This window comes from Colius striatus, chromosome W (genome assembly GCF_028858725.1).
Source record: "Colius striatus isolate bColStr4 chromosome W, bColStr4.1.hap1, whole genome shotgun sequence".
Taxonomy (NCBI): domain Eukaryota; kingdom Metazoa; phylum Chordata; class Aves; order Coliiformes; family Coliidae; genus Colius; species Colius striatus.
The window spans coordinates 14,369,253-14,392,801 of record NC_084789.1 but is presented as its reverse complement, the minus strand read 5'-3'; the positions used below and the strand labels follow the sequence as shown (position 1 = coordinate 14,392,801).

The window sequence follows — 23,549 nt, the reverse complement described above, 5'->3', positions numbered from 1 at the left end:
TCTGGGACAACTCAGCAGCAGAAGTTTTAAGAAAAGGAAAAAAATAGTTCGAATCCTTCTGAAGGCTGGTTGCTCCATAAAACGAAGTAAAGTCAGAGGGCATGCAGAGGAGATACAATTTTTAGGAATAAAATAACAAGATTGATATCAGCACATCCCAATAGATGTGATCAACAAAATTACAGCCATGTCTGTGCCTACTAATGAAAAAGAAGCAGAAGCTTTCTTAGGGGTTGTAGGTTTTTGGAGAATGCACATTCCAAATTACAGTGTGATTGCAAACCCTGTCTATCAAATCACAGAATCACAGAATGGTAGGGGTTGGAAGGGAACTCTAGAGATCATCTAGTCCAACTCTCCTGCTAAATCAGATTCACCTGGATCTAGTCATACAGAACACATCCAGACGAGTTTGGAAACCTCCAGAGGACACTCCACAACCTCCCTGGTCAGCCTGTTCCAGTACTCTGTCACCCTTAGAGTAAAATAGTTTTTATTTAAGTGGTACATTTTATTTTACAGCTTTATTGACAGGACCCCTTGTCCTGTCAATGGACACTACAGAAAAAAGTGCCGCCCCATCCTCTTAATAGAATCATAGAATGGTAGGGTTGTGTCCTGGTTTGAGCTAGGATAGAGTTAATTCCCATGAGGAACCAGGAAAGGGTACAGCCTGAACAGCTGACCCAGGCTGGACAGCAGATATTTGATACCATCCTAACGTCATGCCCAGTATATAGGTAGGGAGCTAGCTGGAAGGAGCTCTCTTCCGGGGTTGCGGTTTCTCGGTCGCCATTCCGGAGCAGTCACTTAGGTTGGGTCCCGGGTGGTGAGCAACTGTGTCACTCACCAGTTTTCTTTGTAATATCCCCTTATTTTTGTTATAGTTGTTCCTCTTCAACTTTCCCCTAGTAAATTGTTCTTATTTCAACTTATGTGGGCTCTTTTACTTTTTTTTCCTGATCCCCTCCACGTTCCGCTGGGAGGGGGAGGAGTCGCAGTTTTTATCCCCTTTGCTCTGGCTGGGCAAAACCACGACATTAATTGGGCACCCAATGTGGAGCACACAAGATTGAAATAGAACAGAGTGGGTTTAAACAAACTCCTTGTGTACACTCCCAATACTAATTAACTAATTACTGGTCACAGTGTTGGCTGATATGCTTGTATGGTGGTATTACATGTCCTCTTATCTGCATCATGTATGCCCTGTGATAGTGTTTATCGTCTGTGGAAAATGTATGAAAATTCTCATGATACTGCACTGGATGGAATTGGCTTATGATATGATTGTGTCATGGGATATTAAGTTGGATTGAAATGTGTACATGGCTTTGTTGTCTCTTCCACATTTTCTCCTAGAACTTAATAATGGCACTCAATTTATGGGAATAACTGACACATATAATTCCTCCCCCTATGTTACTTACCCTCATTTCTTCAAGGTGCTTCTAATGGATTCTAACAATAATACTTGGAATGTTCTAATTACCATGTTTGTATTATTTTCCCTCGTTTTCATCTCAACTAGGATTGTAAAAATTGCCTTTTGGAGAATTGTGAGGTTCGGTAGCTACATGAGGAGAAGCATACGGAACATGGGCAGGTGTCCAAGGAACTTTTTACCTGTAAAGACTTGGAGAACACACGAATCCATTCCTAAATCAACTGTGTCAGAACCAGCTGCCATTCCAACTCCAGCATTGGGTGTTGCTGTTGCAGCTGTGAACGCTCATATCCAGATAGCAGTCTCTGTTGCTGTTACCACTGTGGACACTCATATCCAGACAGCAGACACTATTGCTGTGTCCCCTCAAAATCAGACTGCTGCTGCTACAACTGTGGATGCTCAAACCCAGACTGTTGCTGTTACAACTACAGCTACTCAAACAATTGCTGTTGAATCAGAGCATCAGTTTGTGCCAGTATAATTTGCTCCTGTACAGAAAAAGAAATACACAAAAAAATCAGTTTGCAGCATGAAGGATGAAGATGAACCAGGGATATCACCAGAGAAGAAGATGACAGGTGTTGACGAGGCCCCATCATATCCCCTCCGTGTTCTGCCAGGAGGAGTTGTGTTTTTTTTTCCCTTTGCTCTGGCTGGACAAAACCACGACAGGTTGGAAGGGACCTTTAGAGATCATCTAGTCCAACTTCCCTGCACAAGCAGGTCAAGCTAGATCAGGTCACATAGCAAAATGTCCAGATGGGTTGTGAAGACCTCCAAGGAAGGAGACGCCACAATCTCCCTGGGCAACCTGTTCCACTGCTCTGTCACCCTCACAGTGAAATAGATTTTTCTTATATTTAAATGGAACTTTTTGTGTTCCAACTTCATCCCATTACCCCTTATCCTGTTGCTAGCTACTATAGTAAAAATGGATGCCCCAATCTCCTGACACCCACCGTTTAGATATTTATAAATGTTAATAAGATCACCCCTCAATCTCCTCCAGACTAAACAGCCCCAGTTCCCGCAGCCTTTCCTCATATGAAAAATGTTCCAGTCCCCTGATCATCTTGGTGGCCCTGCGCTGGACTCTCTCCAGAAGTTCTCTATCCCTCTTGAGCTGAGGAGCCCAGAACTGGACACAGTACTCCAGATGAGGCCTCACCAGGGCAGAGTAGAGGGGGAGAAGAACCTCCCTTGACCTGCTGGCCACACTCTTCTTGATGCATCCCAGGATGCCATTAGCCTACTTGGCCACGAGGGCACATTGCTGGCTCATGTTTAGTTTATTATCAAACAGTACACCGAGGTCTCTCTCTGCAGAGCTGTTGTTCACCAGGTCAACACCCAGCCTGTACTGGTGCATGGGGTTGTTCCTTCCCAGATGCAGGACTCTGCACTTGTCCTTGTTGAACCTCATGAGACTCCTCTCTGCCCAACTCTCAAGCCGGTCAAGATCCCATAGAATGGCAGAGCAGCCTTCTGGTTAATCAACCAGTCCTCCCAGTTTGGTGTCATCAGCAAACTTGTTGAGGGTACACTCTGTCTGCTCATCCAGGTTGTTGATGAAGAGGCTGAACAAGACTGTCCCCAGAACCGATCCTTGTGGAACTCTACTGGCCACAGGCCTCCAACTCCATTCTGTGCCATTCATCACCACCCTCTGGGCTCTGTCATTCAGCCAGTTCTCAGTCCACCTCACTATTCTACTCATCCAATCCACACTGCCTGAGCTTTCTGATGAGGATCTTGACATACACCTTTTAAATACTTATAAATGATAAAGACATCCCACTTCAATCTTCTCTAAGCTGAACAGCTCCAGGTCCCAGAACGATTTCAAATGGAACCCTGAATAGCCAGAAGGTTTTGAACAAATTAAACAAATACAGACGTGGGCTGGCCAATGGATCTGCCATACCATACTGACATTATGTCAAGTATATATTTGGGGGAGGGCACTTCAGGAACCCTGATTTTCAATTGGGAGCCGTTGGATCACAGGTGGTGAGCCATTTGTTTAGACCAAATTAAGCTGGAGATTGTTCATGAAAGGGCACTTGAGCTGCTCTGCACAGGACCAGATATGAAAAATGTGCTATACACTGCAGCCAGGGAGAATGACCATAGCTGGAACCTCTGGCAGAAAGCACCCAGGGAGACTCGAGGCCAACCCCTCCAGTTTTGGAGTTAGGGATACAGAGGATCTGAGGCCCACTATACTCCAACCAAGAAGGAGATATTGGCAACATATGAAAGAGTTTGAGTTGCCTTGGAAGTGATTGGCAAAGAAACATAGCTCCTCCTGGCACCCCGACTGCCAGTGCTGGGCTGGATGCTCCAAGGGATGTTCTCCTCCACACATCATGCGACTGATGCTACGTGGAGTAAGTGGGTCGCACTGATCACACAATGAGCCCCTATAGGAAATCCCAGTCACCCAGGAATCCTAGATGTGATCACAAACTGGTCAGAGGGCAAAGATTTAAAAATATCACCAGAGAAGGAGGTGATGCATTCTGAAGAGGTCCCACCGTATAATAAGCTGCCAGAAAACAAGAAGCGAAATACCCTGTTCATTGATGCATCCTATTGCACTGTGGGAAAGCATCAGAGGTAGAAGGTGGCTGTATGCAGTTGCCCATGAAAAGCTGCAGAAGGAGAGGGTGAGTTGAGTCAATTTGCAGAGGTGAAAGCCATTCAGGTGGCTCTATGTGTTGCTGAACATGAAAAGTGACAAATAATTTACCTCTCCCTGGATGGTAGTAAATGCTCTCTGAGGGTGGCTACAACAATGGAAACAGAACAATTGGCAATGCCAGGACAAATTCATCTGGGCTGCCCCATTGTGGCGAGACATCACTGCACACCTGGAGAATCTGGTTGTGAAGATGTGTCATATAGATGCCCACATACCCAAGAAATGGGCCAATGAAGAACATCAGCACAACCAAGAAGTAGACCGGGCTGCCAAAATTGAAATGCTTCAGGTGAACCTAGACTGGCAACATAAAGGTGAATTATTTATAACTCAGTGGATCCATGATACCTCAGGCCATCAAGGAAGAGATGCCACCTATAGATGGGCTCATGACTGAGGGGTGGACTTGACCTTGGATGCTATTGCACAGATTATCCATAAATGTGAGACGTGCTGCAATCAAACAAGCCAAGCAGTTGAAGTCCTATGTGGTATGGAAGATGATGACTGAAATATAAATATGGAGAGGCCTGGCAGATTGACTGTATCACCCTCCCATGAATCTGCCAAGGCAAGTGATATGTGCTCAGAATTATGGAAGTAACCACTGTATGACTGGAAACACATCCCATGCCTCATGCCATTGCCCTTAACACTATCCTGGGCCTCGAAAAGCAAGTCCTATGGTGACATGGCACCCCAGAAAGGACTGAGACAGACAAAGAGACACATTTTTGAAACAACCTAATTAGATACCAGAGCCAAAGAGCATGGCATTGAGTGGATCTATCACATCCCCTATCATGCACCAGCCTCTAGGAATATTGAGTGATAGAATGGATTTTTAAAGACTACATTGACAGCAATCCCAATGGGGGACTTCAACCTCCCTGATATTTGCTGGTAAAGCCACACAGACAAGCACACACAGTCCAGGAGGTTCCTACAGATGTTGATGACAACTTCCTGTCACAGATGATTGAGGAACCAATGAGGAAGGAGTGTACTGCTAGACCTTGTGCTGACAAATAAGGAGGGTCTTGTTGGGAATGTAAAGGTTGGAGGTGTCGTGGTTTAGGCCCATCAGGGAATAAAAGACCACAATTAGACTTAAGTACCAAAGACCTGAGGATTGCCAAAGGGCAGCGAGAGCTTAATTGCCGCTTAAAGTTCAGGACAAAACAGACCAGGCTACTCAGTTTGGGGAAGAAAACAGAAAATAATTTAATGCAACATCAACTAAAACATAACCATAAAACCCCAAAACATAACAAACATAAAACAACACAGAGTGGTACAACAATGAAGAGCCCTTTAAGACCACCTTCTCCCCACTCCTCCCCTCTTCTCGGGCTCAGAGCCCTGATCCCAATGTTTTTACCTCCTCCCCCCATGAACGGCCCATGGGGGCAGGGAGTGGGGGTTTCAGTCAGTCTATTCCTGATAGCTTCTGCCATTTGTCCCTCCTCAGGGCAGGTGGGTACCCATCCTCCCTGCAAGTCCATGGGGTACCTTACACACACGGCAGCCCTGCACGGGCTGCTCCGACATGCATTTATCCCAAAAGCTGCAGCTCCTTTCTGCCTCTCATGTGGGTCTGCTCTACAGCGCACAGGCTCTCCAGCACAGCCTGTGCCATGGCCACCTCCCCACAGAGTCCCTCGCCCGTCCTGCCATGGCCCTGCATGGGTTGCAGGGGTACAGCCTGCATTCTCACCACGGCTCGCAGAGGGTTCTCTGGTCTAGTGTTCCTCCTTTCTTCCTCCTTCTCTGACTGTGGAGTCCACGTGGTCGCCTCCATCTCGTATCACTCTTAAACCTCCTACCAGCACTTCAAATTCCCGTCCCTAAATAGTGATCACAGAGGTGTCAGATTGGCCCAGCCGGGCTGGAGATGGGTCTGAACCCAGGAGCTGGGGGAGAGTCCACAAACTCTTTACCGGGTCTTCACTGCAACCTGCTCCCCCTGTTACCAAGCAAAAGCTGCTCCTTGCTAAACCATGACATGAGGCAACCTTGGCTGCAGCGACCATGAGATGGTAGAGTTCAAGATCCTGTGTGGAAGAGACAACGGGATCAGTTGACCTGCTGGTGAGGAGCTCTGCAGAGAGAGACCTGGGAGTCCTGATTGATAATAAACTAAACATGAGACAGCAATGTGCCCTCATGGCCAAGAAGGCCAATGGCATCCTGGGATGGATCAAGAAGAGTGTAGCCAGCAGGTCAAGGGAGGTTCTTCTCCCCCTCTACTCTGCCCTGGTGAAGTCTCATCTGGTGTACTGTGTCCAGCAGACCTGGTAAAGATTTCTCAGACTTTCCCCTGGCTATTGAGTTCAGACCCGTGTCCAGCCTGTCTGGGCCAATCTGGCAACTCTGTGATCACTATTTAAGGACAGGAATTTGAAGGACTTGGGAGGAGGTGTAGGAGTGGTACAAGATGGATGCAACCATGTGGACCCCACAGTCAGAAGGAGGAAGGAAGGAGGAGTGCCAGGCCAGAGACCCCTCTGCAACCCATGACGAGAACGCAGACTGTACCCCTGCAACCCATGGAGGGCAATGGCAGGACTGAGAGCCACCAGTAGCTCTGGGTGAGTGCACCCGGATGGGCAAGAGACTGTGTGAGGAGGCTGTCATGGCACAGACTGTGCTGGAGAGCCTGCGGGCCACAGAGTAGACTCACACGAGAGGTGGAGCGGAGCTGCAGCCTTTGATCGCACATTGGAGCGGCCCATGCAGGACTGCAGTGTGTGTGAGGTACCCTGCGGAGGAGCAGAGAGGATCGGGGAGGAACCCACCTGCCCTGAGGAGAGGCACATGGCAGAAGCTATCAGGAATAGACTGACTGAAACTCCCATTCCTTGCCTCCCTGAGCTGTTCAGCAGGGGAGGAGAAAAAGACTGGGATCAGGGCTCTGAGCCTGGGAAGATGGGAGGGATGGGGGGAAGGTGGTCTTAAAAGGCTGGTTGTGCTCTTCATCATTGTACCACCCTGTGTTGTTTTATGTTGGTTATGCTTTGGGGTTTTATGGTTATGTTTTAGTTGGTGGTGGATTAAATTATTGTCTATTTTCTTCCCCAAGCTGATTAGCCTTATCTGTTTTGTGTGGAGTTGGGGGGATCATAAGCAACAATTAAGCCTTCCCTGCCCTTTAGGAATTCTCAAGTCCGTGGTACTTGAGTCTAATCCTGGTGTTTTGTCCCTTGACGACCCTAAACCAGGACAATGAAGAATATGTTAGGAAAGATAGTTTGGGTTAATCCTGCCTCAGGCAAAGGCAAGCCCATACGAGGGATTGTTTTTGCTCAAGGACCTGGTTGCACTTGGTGGGTGATGAGGAAGGATGGGGAAGTTCAATGTGTACCTCAAGGGGATTTGATTTTGGGTGAGAATAGCTAGTGAATTAAATGGTATGATGTTAATTGCTAAACAACTCTGCCATTAATACTGGAGGTTCACCCACTCCATAAACATCACTTCGTCATGAGGACCCAGGGCTTTGTCCTTTGGTAAAGGCTATATTTTTTGTATGCTGGATTGCCAGAGCCAGTTTTAGCGAAGCACTTCAAGCAACAGCCTGTGGACTTATAGGTCTGATTCACCAAGTGCTTACTACCTTCATGTTACTGTGAATCTGCTATTCTGCCTTGAGTTTTTTTGTATAGTCCTTTGCCCCAATCGTGGTCTTGAGAAAGGTGTGACCCAATTCAGGAGACGCACCTAGCACTAGGAACTGAAAAGCTGATGTGGGTCTATGAAGCAGTGGATGGGTATCATCTGAGCAGGAAACTTGAAAGATTGCTATGACAGATGGAGCGCTGATATCATGGACTAAATGAACTTAAGGCACATGTTAGAGCGATGACTCATGGACTAAAGGAATGATATCTCTGTGTGTATACATATATAGATACATCTCAATGACAGGAAAAATTTTGATAAATAATTGGAACGTAGGACCTGTGTATGATATAGATGGTATTAGAATAAGGGATGGATAATGTTCTTGATTTGACTGAGGTAGAGTTAATTTTCGAGGGGATATGGCCAGGCTATTCAATCCCATGCTGACATCATGCTCAGTATATAGGGGATAGCTGGCCGGGGAAGGATATCAAAGGGGAATCATGGCTCTTCTGGACTGAGCCTCAGGTTCCGGGTGGTGAGCAGTTTCTCAGGCATTGCTCACTTATATATTCCTTTACTTTTGTTATGACTGTTTCTTCTCTCCTTGTACTGTTCTATTAAATTGCCATTATCTCAACCCACAAAGTTTTACCTTTTCCTCCCGATTCTTCTCCCCATCCTGCGGAGGTGAGAAGGAGTGAGCAGCTGCATGGTTTGGTGTTGCCAGCTGGGTTTAAACCATGACAGTCTCTCTTAATACTACTCCTGAATATGCATTTGAAGAGTGATAGTTTGGGTTATGTAGACTATTTTTGTTGCTGTTGTTATGCAGTAAAGGAGTTTTCTAGCTTCAGAACTTCGTTAATGTTTAGGGAAAAAAACAAAACAACAATGTTTTTGTTTCTAATGTACACATGACCAAAATACTGGGTCACAATATATACCGAGTCTGAAGAATTCATTTGCTAAACTTTATGTCTTTAAGAAATAATAATGATATTCTGAGATGTTGGGTGGGAGACTACAGAAGTGCATGGTTGCATACCATAGTTTGCCATTAATGTCAATTTAAATACAAGTTGAACTAGATGAATCGAGACTTTTGAATTGGTTTTATTTTCCAACAGAATCTTTTTGCATTGGCTGGTGATGAGGAGCCTGAAGTACGCAAAAATGTTTGCCGTGCCCTGGTAATGTTGCTGGAAGTTCGAATGGATCGCCTACTTCCTCATATGATTAGTATAGTTGAGGTGAGTCTCATTTCCCAGATTGCACACTGAAACATGCTTGGGGTTGCAGAAATAATAAGTTAAAAGCATTCATCAGAACATGTATGTTACTCTTGTGCTTGTCTACTTTTCATTTGCCTTGAATACTGAGGTTGTGAAAGTTTCTTTTTTGCTAATTGCCAACTTGACATTGTATTTGACAGATAATGCATATGACAATTGTTCATTCTTTATTAAGTTATTTGATCCTGAAATGGCCAGGATCAGCTATACTATGGAACAGCCAGGCATTGCCTAATCAGAAGTTAGAAAATCAGGGTAAAAATATTAGTTCTAGTGCTGATACCGCTACAGTTTACATATTGAAGCTGTCACCTTTTCTGGATCTTTTGACCGTAACAAGGATAAAGAGTGTTATTTTATACAACTCAGACGCTCTTTGAGCTACTAAGCTGCCCTCCATTGCATTCGATTGTAGAGGTTAGTCTGACAGTTTCTTTATCATTCTAGATTAGTGCAGACTTCCCTATCAGAGGACCAATCAGATGTTTTTTGTCTGCTCAGGTGTTTGAGTTGTAATTGTCGTGATTTGGCCCAGCTAGCACAGCAGCACCACGACAGTCTCTTGCTCGGTGCCCCCATTCATCTCCACCCTCGTTAGGATGGCGGAGGACCCAGCGAAATGGGAGTAAAAAGATAAGCAAGATTGTTGTGGATTGAGACAAGGGCAGGGAGGACTCGCTGCCAATTATGGTTCTGGGCAAAACAGACTCCACTACTCGACTTAGGAAAGTAGGAAAGTTTATTCTACAAGGAACAGAACGGAATAAAAGCAAAAAAAGGAGTAGGATGCTGAGAAAATTACAACCAGCACTTTAAGATCTCCCTTCCCCATCCCTCCTTTCTTCCCGGGCCCAGCTCACTGCTCCCAATATCTCTGCCTCCTCCTCCCTCAACTGCTCAGGGGGAGAGCGAATGGGGAATGTGGTCAGTCTCTCACAGATGGACTCTGCCGCTTCTGTCTTCTCAGATGAGGAGGAGTCCTGGCATTCTTCCCCTGCTCCAACACAGGGTTCCTCCCCCGGAACACAGTCCTTAACAAACTTCTCTAGTGTGGATTGTTCCCAACAGCTGTGGCTTCTGCCGATACAGGGTCCCTCACACGGGACGCAGTCCTTGGTGAATATCTCTGGAGTGGATTCTTCACCGCGATTGCAGTTTCTGCAGTTGCAGGGTCCCTCTCTCAGGACAAGGCCTCTTCTGGGCATAAGTTTAATGAGCTGCTTTGTCGTGGGTTCCTCCCCACAGTTACAGCTGTGGATATTAGGTCCCTTCCTTGGGACACGGCCTGCTCCGGCCATAGTGATAAAGGGTCCCTCCTTCGGGACAAGGCCTTCTCCGGCCAAAATCACTGCCTCTGGCTTGGGGCCTTTAATGAAGTGAATCGCTGCCCCTGGTCCGGGGTCAGCTTTAGCAAAATGAGTCACTGCCCCTGATGCGGGCTCATTTTCAAAATGAGTCTCTACCGCCGATGCGGGGTCTTTAAAGAAATGCAAATAAATCTCAGCTTCACCAGTTCTCTCCATAGAATGCAGGGGAGTCTCTGCTCCAGCACACCTCCTCCTCTCTTTCATCACTGACCTTGGAGTCTGCATGGTTGTTTCTCTCACTGTTCCTACTCCTTGCACCACCATCAGTCAGAAGAAAAAGAAGGGGCAGAAGAAGGAAAGAAGATGGAGGAAAGAAACCTCCCCTTCTGACTTCTTCTTAAAAAGTGATCGTGGAGGCGTCTAATTGGCTCAGCCCCAGAAATGGGTCTGGCTCTGAGCTGGGCAGAGTTGCGAGCAACTTCTTACAGGAGCCATCTTTACAGCCCCTTCCCAGAAAAGGCCATCATGTCAAACCATGACAGTAATTTACATGTTTCTGGGAAATACTGACAGTTTCTCAGTAGCCTTTACATACACTACTTGCTAGAGTACTTGCACATTTCATGTGGATAAGTGGGTCATAACCCAGTGTCAGTTTCCATAAGGGATAGGTCCAGACAACATGGAGGTGTCAAGTTTTTTTGTTGCTGGACAAAGGCATTAGAGAGACATAAAACTGAGGCAACCTGTGAGAGACTTGGCCTACTGTCTAGTGTTCCTATGTGTTGTCTTGAATTCCATTACACCAACCCTGGCAGATGTTTTCATGTGACATAAGACAAGTAGGGATTGTTGGTACTTAAGATTTGTTATTTTTTTTTCCTTTGGTTGCATTTGGGTTTTTTGGCAGAGAGAATAAAGCTTTGGAGATTATATTGTCAACAAGGGATAACTTCTCTGTCTCTTCATCCTCTTAAGATCAGAAAGGAAATTCTGCATATTGTCAGTAGAATTGATGTCACCAACTAGAAGAAGATCCAGGATTGTATTCTTATTATATCTGGTATTTTGTTGTTGGGAAAACTGTTACTAAGGTTTCTTCTCTACAAAAGACATCGGTAGTGAATTTTTGTTCTATAAGAAAATTTAGACTTCCCTCCTCCCCAAGTTTTGGGATTACTGTGTTCTGTTAGTGATTTCCCTAGTTCTGTATACATATTGATATGTATCAATATGTACATGTAAATATATAGAATCATAGAATGGTAGGGTTGGAAGGGACCTTTAGAAATCATCTAGTCCAACTTCCCTGCAGAAGCAGGTCCACCTAGATCAGGTCGCATAAGAACATGTCCAGGTGAGTCTTGAAGACCTCCAAGGAAGGAGACTCCACAACCCCTCTGGGCAGCCTGTTCCAGTGCTCTGTCACCCTCACAGTAAAATAGTTTTTTCTTATATTTAAATGGAACTTTTTGTGTTCCAGCTTCTTCCCATTACCCCTGTCCTGTTGCTAACTACAATAGAAAAAAGGGATGCCCCAACCATATATGTAAATGCAAACTAAAGCCAGGGCTCAGAAAGAGAATGTCCTGCAAAAGACTGATGCATCCACCCAGACAGAGCTGGGTAGCAAGGATGCTTCAGTGCAGGTGGACTGCAGGGGTTGTTTATGTACATATCCTGCTAAGGTAAGTATGTGTGATAGGTGCCTTCAAGTCCAAGAACTGTAGCATCAGGTAAAAGAACTACAAGAAACCATTAGTAGACTCCGAAGAATTAGAGAATTAGAGGAGCTAGAGATTGACAAATGATTCCAAAACCGTGCACCAGACTCAACTGAAAATTAAATCCCTTGGACTCTGGTGACACAAAAAAGCAGGGCTCCGCTCTGCAACTTTCCCTCCAGTGTTCCAATCAAAAATTAATATGGAACATTAACAATGGAGGACATGGATGAGCAAGGTCCAGATGGGAAAACCTCAACAACCAATCTACCACCCAATGCTCCACTGGCAAAAGGCAGCTGGCACTGTAAAAAGAAGCAACTGGTGCTCGTTGTGGGTGACTCACTGTTAAAAGGCACCAAGAGACATATTTGTTGATAGGACAAGGAGTCATGAGAGGTGTGCTGCCTGTCGGGAGCCAAGATCCGAGACGTGGCTGAGAGAGTGCCATGTCTTGTCAGGGACGCATACTACTATCCCCTACTCCTCTTCCACGTGGGTATGAATAATGTAATGAGTCATGACATTACCAGAATCAAGGAGGATTATAAAACCTTGAGGAAACAAGTGAAGGGTAGGGGGGTCCAAGTTATCTTCTCTTCCATCCTGCCTGCCAGAGGAAGGGGGGCAGTCAATAATAGTAAAAAATTAACAAATTAACTTCTGGCTTAGAGGTTGGTGCTGACAAGAAGGTTTCAGTTTTTATGACAGTGGAACCTTCTTTGATGACTATAATTTGATAGGACAGGATGGAATACACCTGTCTCACAAGGGCACGGGAATCTTTGGGAATAGGCTGGCCAACTTGATTAAGAGGGCTTTAAACTGAAGGATTTGGGGGGTGGGATATGAAATGGCAAAGTATGTGCCATTCTGTCCAACAGGGAAACAGATCAGGGCAGGAAATGCAATGATGAGTGTTCCTCAACCCCACACCAAGATGAGAAGCAGAAGGCTGGCCACCCTGAGGGAGTGTTAAATGAGGGACGATCCTCTTGCATCCATCCAGGGAAACCTCTGTGCTCGAGTAAGCCCTTGAGTTGCCTGTACGCCAATGCATGTAGCCTGGGGAATAAGCAGGAGGAACTGGAAATGTGGGTGTGGATGCAGGGCCATAATCTCATTACAATGAGAGAGACATGGTGGGACAGCTCCTATGACTGGAGCACATTCATGGATGGCCATGTGCTATTTAGGAAAGACATGCAAACGAGGTGGGGGAGGATGTAGTTGCTCTCTATATGGGAGTTTACTATAGGCCACCTGATCAGGAAGATGATGTGGATGAGGCCTATAAACAGCTGAGAGCTTCCTCACAGTCACAATCCCTGGTCCTCATGGTCCACCATGAGATGGTGGAGTTCAAGATCCTGTGTGGAAGAAGCAGGACACTAAGCAGGATTGCGATCCTGGACTTCAGGTGAGCCGACTTTGACCTCTTCAAAGACCTACTTGGAAGAATCTCATGGAACAGGATTCTAGATGGTAGGAGTGCTCAAGAGAGCTAGTCGATCTTCATGCACCACTTCCTTCAAGCCCAAGGTCGGTATATCCCTACAAGTAGAAAATCAGGAAAAGGAGGCAAAAGGCCTACATTGATGAAAAAGGAGCTATTGGAACTACTCAAGTAGAAGAAAGAAATCTATGCAAGGTAGAAAAATGGCCTGGTTGCTTGGGAAGAATATAAGAATATTTTCGGAGTATGCAAGCATGAAACCAGAAAGGCTAAAGCCTTTTTGGAATTAAATATGGCAAGGGAAGTAAAAGACAACAAGAAGGGCTTTTTCAAATAGAGCAGCAGAAAAAAGATGAACAAGGAGGGTGTCCTGGCGACAGAGGATGCAGAGAAGTCTGAACTACTGAATGCTTTCTTTGCTTCAGTCTTCACTGCCAAGGCCAGGCCTTGGAAAGTTCAGTCCTTGAAGGATAGTCAGAGTGTCTGGAAAATGGAAGACCTTCCCTTGGTGTATGAGGACCTGTTGGTCAAGCTTAACACCCATAAATCTATGGGACCTGACGGGATGCACCCATGAGTCCCGAGGGAGCTTGCTGATGTTATTTTTAAACCACTCTCCATCATTTTCAAATGATTGTGGAAGACTGATGAGGTGCCTGAGGACTGGAGGAAGGCCAATGTCACTCCATTTTTCAAAAAAGGCAAGAAGGAAAACATGGAAAACTACAGGCCAGTCAGTCTCAGCTCCATCCCTGGAAAGGTGATGGAACAACTCATCCTGCATGTCATCTCAAAAAACATGAAGATGATTATCAGGAGGACTCAATATGAATTCACCAAGGGGCAATCCTGTTTGACCAACCTGATAGCCTTCTATGAGAGTATAACTAGCTGGCTAGATGAGGGGAGCACAGTGGATGTCATCTACCTTAACTTCAGCAAGGCTTTATACACTACCTCCCATAACATCCTCATAGAAAAGATCAGGAAGTATGGGTTGGTTGAACAGAGGTGGATCGAGAACTGGCTGAATGACAGAGCCCAGAGTGTGGTGATCAACATAGCCAAGTCTACTTGGAGGCCTGTGACCAGCAGGGTTCCACAGGAGTCGATTCTGGGGCCAGTCTATTCAACATCTTCATCAACAACGTGATTAAGGGGACAGTGTACCTTCAGCAAGTTTGCTGATGACACCAAACTGGGAGGACTGGCTGGTTCCCCAGAAGGCTGTGCTGACATTCAGTGAGATCTCACTTGAGAGTTGGGCAGTGAGGAACTTCATGAAGTTCAACAAGAACATAGTGCAGAGTCCTGCATCTGAGAAGGAATAACCCCATGTACTGGTACAGACTGGGGGTTGACCTGCTGGAGAGCAACTCTGCAGAGAGAGACCTGGAAATTCTGATTGATACCAAACTAGACATGAGGTCGAGGGAGATTCTACTCCCCCTCTACTCTGCCCTGGTGAGGCCTCATCTGGAGTACTGTGTCCAGTTCTGGGCTCCCCAGCTCAAGAGGGACGGGGATCTTCTGGAGACAGTCCAGCGCAGGGCCACCAAGATGATCAGGGGACTGGAGCATCTTTCTTATGAGGATAAGCTGTGGGACCTGGGACTATTCAGTTTGGGTTAGAGTAGATTGAGGGGAAGTATTTAAAACATGTATGCCAAGAGAATGGGGCTACAATTTTTTTCTGTAGTGTCTAGTGATAGAACAAGGGATAACGGACAAGAGCTGGAACACAAGAAGTTCCACTTAAACATAAGGAAAAACTAGGTTACTGTAAGGGTGATGGAGCACTGGAACAGACTGCCCAGGGAGGTTGTGGAGTCTCCTTCTCTGGTGGTTTTCAACGCATTGCTGTGCAACCTGATCTAGGTGGACCTGCTTTAGTAGAGATGTTGGACTAGATCTTTAGAAGTCCCTTCCAACCCCTACCGTTCTATGATTCTGTGTGATTCTGTGATATGTGCAAACGTAATATTTCAGAACTGACTATTGTTCAATGCTTAAATGAGTCTGGATTTACTCCTTTGAAGCTTGAACACCTTCGAGCTCAATGCTGGTGATGGTGGCTGCTCTAACCGAAGGAAGTCTTAAAAAGAGATAAATTTCTATCTACTTAATAGGATTTCTTATGCTTATGCAGAATCACTTTTAAAGTAGTTAACAATTGTACTGATCCAGTAGTGATTCTAAGACAGTTGTTCTTTGCCAGTATCATGCTTTTGAAGCAGTTATGTTTAGTATTAACTTTCTTGCTAAGTTCCTTGAGCATACAGAAATGCAGGAATGGTTGAGTTTGAATTTCAGCAGGGGGTTTTGCGCATGTAATTCCAGGTGAGTAGAAGCACATGTGGATATTTGGGGGTTTGTTTTTTGGTTGGGTTTTTTTTGGTGGAGTTTTTTTGTTTGGTTTTTTTTCCTTCTTTTGTCTCAGAACATGACAATAGGAAATGTCAGTGATACCATAAAAGAAGTGATACTCTCTAAAACTCAGGTTGGAGTTTTAGAAAGCTGGCATTCTTTTATTCAAAGCTGCAGCAATGAAGAAACACTGGGATATTTCCTCTAAAGTGTATGTCTTATTACACTTAGCTATCCTTATTTTTAGGTGAGTTACATACTCATTATATTTCTCAGAAAATACATGCGTATTCATTTTATTTCCAGGTAATTATTTACATACCCCTCATTCCCTTGTGCATGCTCCATGATTTCAGTCGGGGGTCTTTGGGAGGGTCTCTGGTGGTCTCTAGTGGTCGTTTTGGAGTGTCTGCTGTTTGACCCTAAGGTAGTTAGTCCATATAGTTTTCCTTAAAAGGAATTGTTAGTTACAAAGACCTTGTTAGTTGCAGGTGTATTCATGAAGATCTTGTTTGCTGATGTATCTTTTTCTAAGTTATTTATTACCTCCACCCCTTATCTTCTCTTATTTCTATCTTTTGGGTTAGCTCGTTAGCACTTATTTATGTTTTCCTACTGACTACAAAGTTTCCACTTTCTACACCTGTGCTCACTAAATAAGCATCTTGCCTCAGTTTCACTTAATTCAAGGCCTGCATCAAATTCTTTATTGTTTAATTTTTCTATCATTAGTAGTAGGCTGACCTAACAGATTTCAGTTATTAGATTGTACTTGTATGTTCATAGAGCATATTTAACCAAACACCTTGCTCCTAAGATCTTTCTCAATACAAGTCTTGACTTTTAAATGTACAATGAGTAATGAGATTACTCATATTGATGTTATGAAGTTCTAACACAGAAACTTAGGTTGTTGATGAAGTCATAAGATTGTGTCCATCCTGTTGCTTTCTTCAGATTAAGATATGTTATTGCTCAAAAAATATGTTCTTAATGCTTTGTACATCATGCTATTCTTTTCTTCATGGTCTGACGTAACAAGACTAACACAACACTGTTACAGAGTATGCAAACTATTTCTGAATAATCTTCCTATGCTATTTCGTAATTTATTGTTATGAAGGAACTATTTCCATTGCCTAAAGCCAGTAGAACTTTATAATTTATCATTAAAAGTACTTATTAAAATTTGACATAATATTATTTTTTTTTAGGAGCCTTCAAATATTCTTCCCACACTTTGCTACTAGATCACTGTTCTTACTATGGGGGCCTACAGGAAAGATGGGGAGAGACTCTTTATCAGGGAGTATAGTGATAGGACAAGGGGTAATGATTTTAAACTGAAAGAGAATAAGTTTAAATATTAGGAAGAAATTCTTTACTGAGAGGTGGTGAGACACTAGAACAGGTTGCCTAGAGAGGTTGTGGATGCTTCCTTCCTGGAAGTATTTAAAGCCAGGTTGGATGGGGCTTTGAGCAACTTAATCTAGTGGAAGGTATCCCTGCCCATGGCAGGGGGCTTGGAACTAGATGATCTTTAAGGGCCCTTTCAACCTAAATCATTCTATGATTTTCAGACTATCTAACTCCATGGAGCATATACTGTAATAAATACTTGAAGGGGAAATGACAGAGTGAGGAGCACCTTCAAACAGAACACTTTTTGCAGTTTTGTTTTTGACAAATAACTGGATACAACAAAACAGTAGATTTTCAGTCCGTCTGGGGAAAAATGCCAAATCTCTTTAGGTACATTAATGAATCCTTGCTTGCAATGGGTAGGATATTTTTCAGATTTTCCAAGCTGTAATCTGTTGACAATTCTGTTGCAATCTCTTGAATAGAGCAGTATTTCTGTTACTGTGAGTTCTTAATCACAGTAGTGACTCTTTAGGAAATACTTTCAATTTAGTGCAGTTCTATATGAAGGGGTGTGTTTGTGGCAAATCTTGCATCCCAAAAATGCATAAAGATAATATAGATCATCCTCTTTATTTAATTTTGAGAATAAAATCTTATTCTGAAGGAAGATTTCCTTTGCTCATTTTAAATCCATGTGTGAGGAAAAGTAACTGCATGGACTTCCATTAGACTTCTAAAATGAGTGGAAGATGCAACGGTTTTGGAAATAAGAGCTGGCATAGAAGAATGCAGAAATTACTATTTTGGAAGTTGAAAGCATCTTCTCTAAATTATTTTGGCAGTTGTGTATAAGAAACTGATGTAGCCTTGGTATATTTAGAATATTTAGGCTTTCTGTTTATGCAGATATTTCATTATTTTTTGTTTAAGAGGGATTAAATTTTAGCAGCAAGCTTAAGGTTTTGATACTGAATCTCTGAATTACCATTTATGCTAGAAAAATGTGAGACTTCTTTTCCCTATTAAGGGTTCCATTTAATTGCATCAAGATTTTAAAAAGAAGATTTTCATGGTACTGGACATAAAAGTTATTTCAATTTTACTAAGTGTATAGTTGTACCTTTTTATTCAAAGGTGCAAAGGAGGGGTGGTAAAATAATAATTTTTAAAAAAAAACTATTCTCAAGAAACTGCTGTTTATTATCTTGGGTCTCTATCTATATCTACAGTTTCTTCGTAAAAATGTTCTCATTTGAGCAGTGAAGAAACAGAGTCTGAATCATCTATCATCAAGAAATAAGTCTTTTGCCTTATTCTCACAATAGGCTGAAGTAGTCTCTTATATCTGTTTCTTTACCTCAACCCAAAGAAATAAAAATACTCTCGTAGTAGCACACTGTTTTTGGAAACATACTTTGAAATGTTGATAGCTTCTTCTGGGCACTTAAAACTTATATCTTATACAGGTAATTTTTTTTTTTTTTATATTGTGTAGTATATGCTTCAAAGGACCCAGGACCAAGATGAAAATGTGGCCTTGGAGGCTTGTGAGTTTTGGCTGACTTTGGCTGAACAGCCAATTTGTAAAGATGTATTATGTCGGCATCTTACTAAGTAAGTATTAAGAGTTATAACTCCTAGTAATTTTGAAATAGTCATCTTCAAACTTCATTTTTCTTGTATCTAACTTGCTGTATGTTTAGAAGGAGTTTTCTGTAGCTAGTTCTTGGGCATATTAAAAATGGCTGTAGCACAGAGGTCACTGAAAAGACTTCTGAAGATTTCAGACTTGGCTCCAGAAGCAGCCTAAACTGTGTCACTGATGTTTTACCTCGAGCTTAACAGCCTGTTAAACATCAGAGGGATGCAAAAGTATACTAAGGTGCACAAAAGCTTAAACAAATATCTCCACTTGACATTACCTGTAATATCTGCTGTACCATCAGAGAATCATAGAATGTTTTGGGTTTGAAGGGACCCTAAAGATCATCTAGTTTCAACTCACTGCCATAGACAGGGACACCTTCCACTAGATCAGGTTTCACAAAGCCCCATCCAACCTGGCCTTAAACAATTCCAGGGAGGAAACATCCACAACCTCTCTAGGTAACCTGTTTCAGTGCCTCACCACCCTCACATGGAAGAACTTCTTCCTTACACCTAATCTAAATCTATCCTCTTTCAGTTTGAAGCCATTTCCCCTTGTCCTATCACTACATGCCCTTGTAAAAAGTCCCTCTTCAACTTTCTTATAGTTCCCCTTTAGGTACTGGAAGACTGTTATAAGATCTTCCCAGAGTCCTTCTCCTCAGGGCTGCTCACAATCTACTCATCATCCAGCATTGATCCCAACGTTGACCCCTGAGGAATGCCACACATCACTGCTCTCCAGCTGGACATTGAGTTGTTGACTGCAACTCTTTTGAGTGCAACCATCCAGCCAATTCCTTATCCACAGAGTGGTCCATCTGTCAAATCCATGTGTGTTCAATATACAGACAAGAGTGTCATGTAGGGGCAGTGTAAAATGATTTGCACAAGTCCGGGTAGATGATGTCAGTTGCTCATCTCTTATCCACCTGTCATAGAAGGCCACCAAATTTGTCAGGCATAATTTGCCCTTAGTGAAGCCATGTTGGCTGTTGCCAATCATCTCTTTATTTCCATGTGCCTTAGCATAGTTTCCAGGAGAATCTGCACAGAGGCGAGACTGACTGGCCTGCATTTCCCTGGGTCTTCATTTTTTCCTTTTTTTAAATGCGGGGTATGTTTCTTGGGAAGAGTATAGGACTGTTGCCAGAGCATGCAGGGATGAAATTTTTAGCTTTGAAATTTTTAGTAAAACAGATAAGAGTTACATTATACATCTCATCTTTTGGTGTCATATTTCTTGAATGCAACTTATTTCAAGTTGCCTTTTCGCAGCCAAAGTAAGACTAGTGAGAATGTGAGCTCGCTGCAGAGATGCAGAGAAAGCCGAGCCTTCTTTGCTTCAGTCTTTACTGATGATGCTGGCCCTTGTGATACCCAGCCCCTAGGAGATAGTGAGAAAGTCTGGAGAAAGGAACCACTCCCCTAGTGTGGTTAGAGACCTATTAGGCAAACTGGACACCCAGAAATCCATGGCTCCTGATGGAATGCACCCACAAGTGCTGAGAGAGCTGACTAATGTTATTGCCAAGCCACTCCCCATTTTTTTTGAACAATTGTGGAGCATAGGTGAGGTGCCTGAGGACTGGAGGAAGGCCAATGACACTCCAGTCTGCAAAAAGGGCAAGAAGGAGGATCTGGGAAACTAAAGGCCAGTCAGCCCCACCTCCAGCCCTGGAAAGGTATGGAACAACTCATCCTCAATGTCACCTTTAAACATACGAAGGAAAAGATGGTTATCGGGGGAGTCAACATGGATTCACCAAGGGGAAATCCTGTTTGACCAACCTGATAGCCTTCTATGAGAGTATAACTGGCTGAGTAGACGAGGGGAGAGCAGAGGATGTCATCTACCTTGACTTCAGTAAGTCTTTTGACACCATCTCCCATGACGTCCTCATAGGAAAGTACAGGCAGTGTGACTTGGTGGACGGTGAGGTGGATTGAGAATTGACAGAATGACAGAGCCCAGAGTGTGGTGATCAATGACGCCAAGTCTAGTTGGAGGCCTGTGGCCAGTGGGATTCCACAGGGGTTGGTTCTGAGGCCAATCTTGTTCAACATTTTCATTAACGACCTGGATGAGGGGAGAGAGTGTAACCTCAGCAAGTTTGCTGATGACACCAAACTGGGAGGACTGGCTGATTCTCCAGAAGGCTGTGCTGCCGTTCAGTGAGATCTCAAACAACTTGAGAGTTGGGCAGAGAGAAACTGCATGAGGTTCAACGAGGACAAGTGCAGAGTTGTGCATCTTGGGAGGAACAACCCCATGCACCAGTACAGGCTGGGGGTTGACCAGTTCTGGGAGCAGCTCTGCGGAGAGAGACCTGGAAATTCTGACTGACAGCAAACTAAACATGAGCCAGCAGTGTGTTCTCAAGGCCCAGGCAGCCAATGGCATTCTGGGATGCATTTAGAGGAGTGTTGCCATCAGGTGGAGATACGTTCTCCTCCCCCTCTACTCTACCCTTGTGAGGCCTCATCTGTGTCCAATTTTGGGCTCCCTAGCTCAAAAAGGACAGGGAACTTCTGGAGAGAGTCCAGTGGAGTGCTACCACGATGATCAAGGGACAGGAACATCTTTCTTATGAAGAAAGACTGTAGGACCTGGGACTGTTCAGCATAGAGAAGACTTAGGGGGAACTCATCAACACTTAGAAGTACTGAAATGGTAGATATCAAGAGGATGGTGCGACACTTTTGTGTAGTGTCCAGCAACAGGACTAGGGGTAATAGGCACAAGCTGGAACACAGGAAGTTCCACTTAAACACAAGTAAAAATTTCTATACTGTATGGATGATGGAGAAATGGAACAGACTGCTCAGGGAGATTGTGGAGTCTCCTTCTCTGGAGGTTTTCAAAACCTGCCGGTATGTGTCCTGTGTGACTTGATTGAGGTGAACCTGCATTAGCAGGGGAGTTGGACTAGATGATCTCTAGAGCTCCCTTCCAACCCCTACCAGTCTATGATTCTATGTTTGTTGAAAAGTCCTTTTTGAGTAGGGAGATCCATGAATTTTCCAGTGCTTTCTGATAATCTTAAAGTTTTTGTATTAGATTGAGACAAAATCTTCTAAAAACCTCTTTGTTTAATATCTTATTCCATTTTCCTCCTGTATAGTTTCTTATAAAATATATAGCTCCTGCATAATTGATGAAGTATGCTACAGAAATGCCAATGAATGACTTTTAATCCGAATACTTCTCTTTCATTAAAAGTTCAGATGGTAACATGCCATTGAGCTATGTGAATATTATTGCTGACCCGAGTACCTTCAGAAACTATACTCCTCAGCTGCAGAATACACAAGGATTGAGTCTGTCACTGGTGCTGTGTCAGTCCATGGTGATTTCAGTGTTAACTTGATTTGGCTTGCAATATATATTTTTCATAGAATCATAGAATCATAGAATGGTAGGGGTTGGAAGGGACCTTTAGAGATCATCTATTCCACCCCCCCTGCAGAAGCAGGTTCACCTAGATCAGGTCGCATAGGAACATGTCCAGGCGGATCTTGAAGGCCTCCAAGGAAGGAGACTCCACAACCCCTCTGGGCAGCCTGTTCCACTGCTCTGTCACCCTCACGGTGAAATAGTTTTTTCTTATGTTTAAGTGGTACTTTTTGTGTTCCAACTTCATCCCATTACCCCTTGTCCTGTTACTATCTACTATAGAAAAAAGGGTGTCCCAACCTCCTGACACCCACCCTTTAGATATTTATAAATGTTAATAAGATCACCCCTCAATCTCCTCTTCTCCAGACTAAACAGCCCCAGTTCCCGCAGTCTTTCCTCATATGAAAGATGTTCTATACCCCTGATCATCTTGGTGACCCTGCGCTGGACTCTCTCCAGCACTTCCCTGTCCCTCTTGAGCTGAGGAGCCCAGAACTGGACACAGTACTCCAGATGAGGCCTCACCAGGGCAGAGTAGAGGGGGGGAAGAACCTCCCTCAAACTGCTGGCCACACTCTTCTTGATGCATCCCAGGATGCCATTAGCCTTCTTGGCCATGAGGGCAAATTGCTGGCTCATGGTTAGTTTATTATCAATCAGGACTCCCAGGTCTCTCTCTGCAGAGCTGCTCTTCAGCAGTTTGACCACCAGCCTGTACTGGTGCATGGGGTTGTTCCTTCCCAGATGCAGGACTCTGCACTTGTCCTTGTTGAACCTCATGACGTTCCTCTCTGCCCAACTCTCAAGATGGTTGAGGTCCCACTGAATGGCAGCACAGCCTTCTGGTGAATCAGCTAGTCCTCCCAGTTTGGTGTCATCATCAGTGAGGGTACACTCTCTCCCCTCATCCAGGTTGTTGATGAAGATGTTGAACAAGACTGGCCCCAGAACCAATCCCTGTGGAACTCCACTGGCCACAGACCTCTAACTCAACTGTGCCGTTGATCACCACCCTCTGGGTTCTGTCATTCAGCCAGCTCTCAATCCACCTTACTGTCCATTCATCCAAGCTACACTGCCTGAGCTTTCTGATGAGGATATTGTGGGTGACAGTGTCAAAAGCCTTGCTGAAGTCAAGGTAGATGACATCCGCTGCTCTCCCTTCATCTAGCCAGCCAGTTATGCACTCATAGAAGGATATCAGGTTAGT

At 44.2% G+C, this 23,549-nt stretch overlaps 1 protein-coding gene across 8 annotated transcripts in view; it reads left to right on the top strand.

Moving 5' to 3' along the window:
* Nucleotides 1-23,549, top strand: part of LOC133628454 (transportin-1-like) — a 103,481-nt gene that overhangs the window by 51,954 nt on the left and 27,978 nt on the right. For 7 of the 8 annotated variants that reach the window (XR_009820693.1, XM_062016619.1, XM_062016615.1 and 4 more), the window contains 2 exons: nt 8,909-9,031; nt 18,788-18,906. Coding sequence is in view for 7 of the 8 variants with exons in the window: in XM_062016619.1 (XP_061872603.1) it covers nt 8,909-9,031; nt 18,788-18,906 (242 nt within the window). In the remaining variant the exon portion in view is untranslated. The remainder of the gene's footprint in view (nt 1-8,908; nt 9,032-18,787; nt 18,907-23,549) is intronic. The other variant, XM_062016621.1, reaches the window with a different exon arrangement.